This window comes from Nematolebias whitei, chromosome 9 (assembly GCF_014905685.2).
Source record: "Nematolebias whitei isolate Nwh7 chromosome 9, NemWhi1, whole genome shotgun sequence".
Lineage (NCBI taxonomy): Eukaryota > Metazoa > Chordata > Actinopteri > Cyprinodontiformes > Rivulidae > Nematolebias > Nematolebias whitei.
Genome location: NC_056506.1, coordinates 14,598,681 through 14,602,492, shown reverse-complemented (window position 1 = coordinate 14,602,492; position 3,812 = coordinate 14,598,681). Strand labels below are relative to the sequence as shown.

At 52.0% G+C, this 3,812-nt stretch overlaps 1 protein-coding gene across 1 annotated transcript in view; it reads left to right on the top strand.

Moving 5' to 3' along the window:
- Nucleotides 1–2,860: 2,860 nt before the first annotated feature.
- LOC119414403 (gelsolin) overlaps nucleotides 2,861–3,812 on the top strand; it is a gene marked incomplete at its 5' end in the record, with an annotated part of 7,568 nt that continues 6,616 nt past the window's right edge. The window contains 4 exon segments of the mRNA XM_037681495.1: nucleotides 2,861–2,949; nucleotides 3,030–3,245; nucleotides 3,319–3,452; nucleotides 3,529–3,619. Of these exon segments, the coding sequence (XP_037537423.1) occupies nucleotides 2,861–2,949; nucleotides 3,030–3,245; nucleotides 3,319–3,452; nucleotides 3,529–3,619 (530 nt within the window).

The window sequence follows — 3,812 nt, the reverse complement described above, 5'->3', positions numbered from 1 at the left end:
ATCTGATCTGCGGCCACATGTCTTGGACACTCGGGTGAAGAGAGGGGCGGAGCTGTCAACTGATCACTACCTGGTGGTGAGTTGGCTCCGATGGTGGGGGAGGATGCCGGTCAGACCTGGTAGGCCCAAACGTATTGTGAGGGTTTGCTGGGAACGTCTGGCAGAGTCTCCTGTGAGACGGAGTTTCAACTCCCACCTCCGGGAGAACTTTGAACATGTTCCAAGGGAGGTGGGGGACATTGAGTCTGAGTGGACCATGTTTCGTGCCTCTATTGTCGAGGCGGCTTACCAGAGCTGCGGCCGCAAGGTTGTCGGTGCCTGTCGCGGCGGCAACCCTCGAACCCGATGGTGGACACCGTCGGTGAGGGATGCTGTCAGGCTGAAGAAGGAGTCCTATCGGGCCTTTTTGGCCTGTGGGACCCCGGAAGCAGCTGATGGGTACCGGCAGTCCAAGCGACATGCGGCTCGGGTGGTTGCTGAGGCAAAAACTCGGGCATGGGAGGAGTTCGGAGAGGCCATGGAGAACGACTTCCGCACGGCTTCGAGACGTTTCTGGTCCACCATCCGGCGTCTCAGGGGGGGGAAGCGGTATGCCACCAACACTGTTTATAGTGGGAGTGGTGTGCTGCTGACCTCAACTCGGGATGTTGTGGGTCGGTGGGCGGAATACTTTGAAGACCTCCTCAATCCCACCGGCACGTCTTCCACTGAGGAAGCGGAGCCTGGGGACTCTGGGTTGGGCCCTCCAATCTCTGGTGCTGAGGTCGCAGAGGTTGTTAAAAAGCTCCTCGGTGGCAGGGCCCCAGGGGTGGATGAGATCCGCCCGGAGTTCCTTAAGGCTCTGGATGTTGTAGGGTTGTGTTGGCTTACGCGACTCTGCAATGTTGCGTGGACATCGGGGGAAGTTCCCCTGGATTGGCAGACCGGGGTGGTGGTCCCCCTATTCAAAAAGGGGGACCGTAGAGTGTGTTCCAACTACAGGGGAATCACGCTCTTAAGCCTCCCTGGTAAGGTCTATTCGGGGGTTCTGGAGAGGAGGGTCCGTCGGATAGTCGAACCTCGGATTCAGGAGGAACAGTGCGGTTTTCGTCCTGGCCGTGGAACACTGGACCAGCTCTACACTCTCAGCAGGGTCCTGGAGGGTGCGTGGGAGTTTGCCCAACCAGTCTACATGTGCTTTGTGGACTTGGAGAAGGCGTTCGACCGCGTCCCTCGGGGGGCCCTGTGGGGGGTACTCTGGGAGTATGGGGTACCAGGCCCTTTGATACGGGCTGTTAGGTCCCTGTATAACCGGTGTCAGAGCCTGGTCCGCATCGCCGGCAGTAAGTCGGGCTTGTTCCCAGTGAGAGTTGGACTCCGCCAAGGTTGCCCTTTGTCACCGATTCTGTTCATAACTTTTATGGACAGAATTTCTAGGCGCAGCCAAGGTGTTGAGGGGATCCGTTTTGGTGGCCTCAGAATTGCGTCTCTGCTTTTTGCAGATGATGTGGTCTTATTGGCTTCATCAGATCGTGATCTACAGCTTTCGCTGGAGTGGTTCGCAGCCGAATGCGATGCGGCAGGGATGAAGATCAGTTCCTCCAAATCCGAGGCCATGGTCTTGAGCCGGAAAAGGGTAGAGTGCCCTCTCTGGGTCAGGGAGGAGGTCCTACCCCAAGTGGAGGAGTTCAAGTATCTTGGGGTCTTGTTCACAAATGAGGGAAAAATGGAGCGTGAGATCGATAGGCGGATAGGTGCAGCGTCTGCAGTGAAGCGGGCGCTGTACAGGTCTGTCGTGGTGAAGAGAGAGCTGAGTCAAAAGGCGAAGCTCTCAATTTACCGATCGATCTACGTTCCCACCCTCATCTATGGTCACGAGCTTTGGGTTGTGACCGAAAGAATGAGATCTCGGATACAAGCGGCCGAAATGAGTTTTCTCCGCAGGGTGTCTGGGCTCTCCCTTAGAGACAGGGTGAGAAGCTCGATCATCCGGGAGGGACTCGGAGTAGAGCCGCTGCTTCTCCACATCGAGAGGAGCCAGTTGAGGTGGCTTGGGCATCTGTTTAGGATGCCTTCTGGACGCCTCCCTGGTGAGGTGTTCCGGACACGTCCCACCGGAAGGAGGCCCAGGGGAAGACCCAGGACACGCTGGAGGGACTACGTTTCTCGGCTGGCCTGGGAACGCCTCGGGATTCCCCCGGAAGAGCTGGCCCAAGTGGCTGGGGAGAGGGAAGTCTGGGCCTCCCTACTTAGGCTGCTACCCCCGCGACCCGACCCCGGATAAGCGGAAGAAAATGGATGGATGGATGGATGGATGGATTGAACAGAGATCTGTGAGATGTTCAAAGTTTGGGCTATTGTCTTATAACCTAATGTTGCTTTAAACTTCTCAACAACTCTATCCATGACCTGTCTGTAAGTAAGTAAAGTTTATTTATAGAGCGCTTATCACAGACATAAAATCACAAAGCGCTGTAAAATAAAAATCAATGCTAAAATATACAAAGAATAAAACAAGCATAAGAACTACAGTACAAGAAGCACAATAACTGGTGTGTTCCTTGGTCTTCATGATGCTGTTTGATCACTAATGTTCTGTAACAAACCTCTAAAGCCTTCAAAGAGCAGCTGGATTTATACTGAGATTAAATCACCGGTACATACTGGTGAACTCTGTTTACCATTCTTCCTTCTGCTGCAGTTATTTGCTGCTTTGTGTTCATTTATTACATTAAAACACTTTTACAATTTCTGATTATTTTTTTGCAGTTATTATTTGACTAAATTTAGAGAAAAGTTCAAGAAGAATGAATACTTTTTCAAGGCACTGGATTCTGTTTAGCTATTTGAATTGGACCTTTTCTTGTCATGTCTCCAACAGGTCCTAAGGCCAACACATCAGAGCGCAGAGCCGCCATGTCTGCAGGGCAGCAGTTCATCAAAGACAAGGGCTACAGCCATAAGACACAGGTAAAGCTGACAGATTCATCCTTGATCGCACAGAATGCCACGTCACAAAGCCCAAAATAACTGAAGACCTTTACTTCCAGATCCAAGTGCTTCCTGCAGGAGCTGAGACCACGTTGTTCAAGCAGTTCTTCAGTGACTGGAAAGACAGGGAGCAGACGACAGGACCCAGTAAGGCCTACACCATCGGCCGCATAGCTAAAGTGGAACAAGTCCCCTTTGATGCCTCCACCCTCCACTCAAACAACGCCATGGCAGCTCAGCATGGCATGGTGGACAACGGCAAGGGCAAGATCCAGGTAAGACCGTATGAAAAAGGTGAAAAGCTGCCGTGGAGCGTCAGGCTGATGGGTGGTGTCGTCTGGTGTTCAGATCTGGAGAGTTGAGAACGGTGACAGGGTGCCTGTGGATCCTGCGAGCTACGGTCAATTTTTCGGTGGAGACTGTTACCTCATCCTGTACAGCTACGGACAAGGAGGCCGGGAGCAGCACATCATTTACACCTGGTGGGTAACAAGAGACAGCAGAACACCCATGTTCTGACCTGAAGGAACGTCCCTCAGTGTGTGTCTGCTCCATCAGGCAGGGACTGAAGTGCACCCAGGACGAACTGGCAGCTTCAGCGTTCCTCACAGTGAAGCTGGATGACTCAATGGGAGGAGCCCCAGTTCAGGTTGGAACAGAACAAACAAGATAATTACACATCACGTTAATATTACTGTATATCTATTTATCTAGATATCTATTTATCTAGATATCTATATATCTAGATAAATACTTGGTTCAAGGAGACTTTGTCCTTCACATCACATGTGGAACATGAAGTGGGACTAAACTGTGTAATCAAAGTCCAGTTGCACTCAATA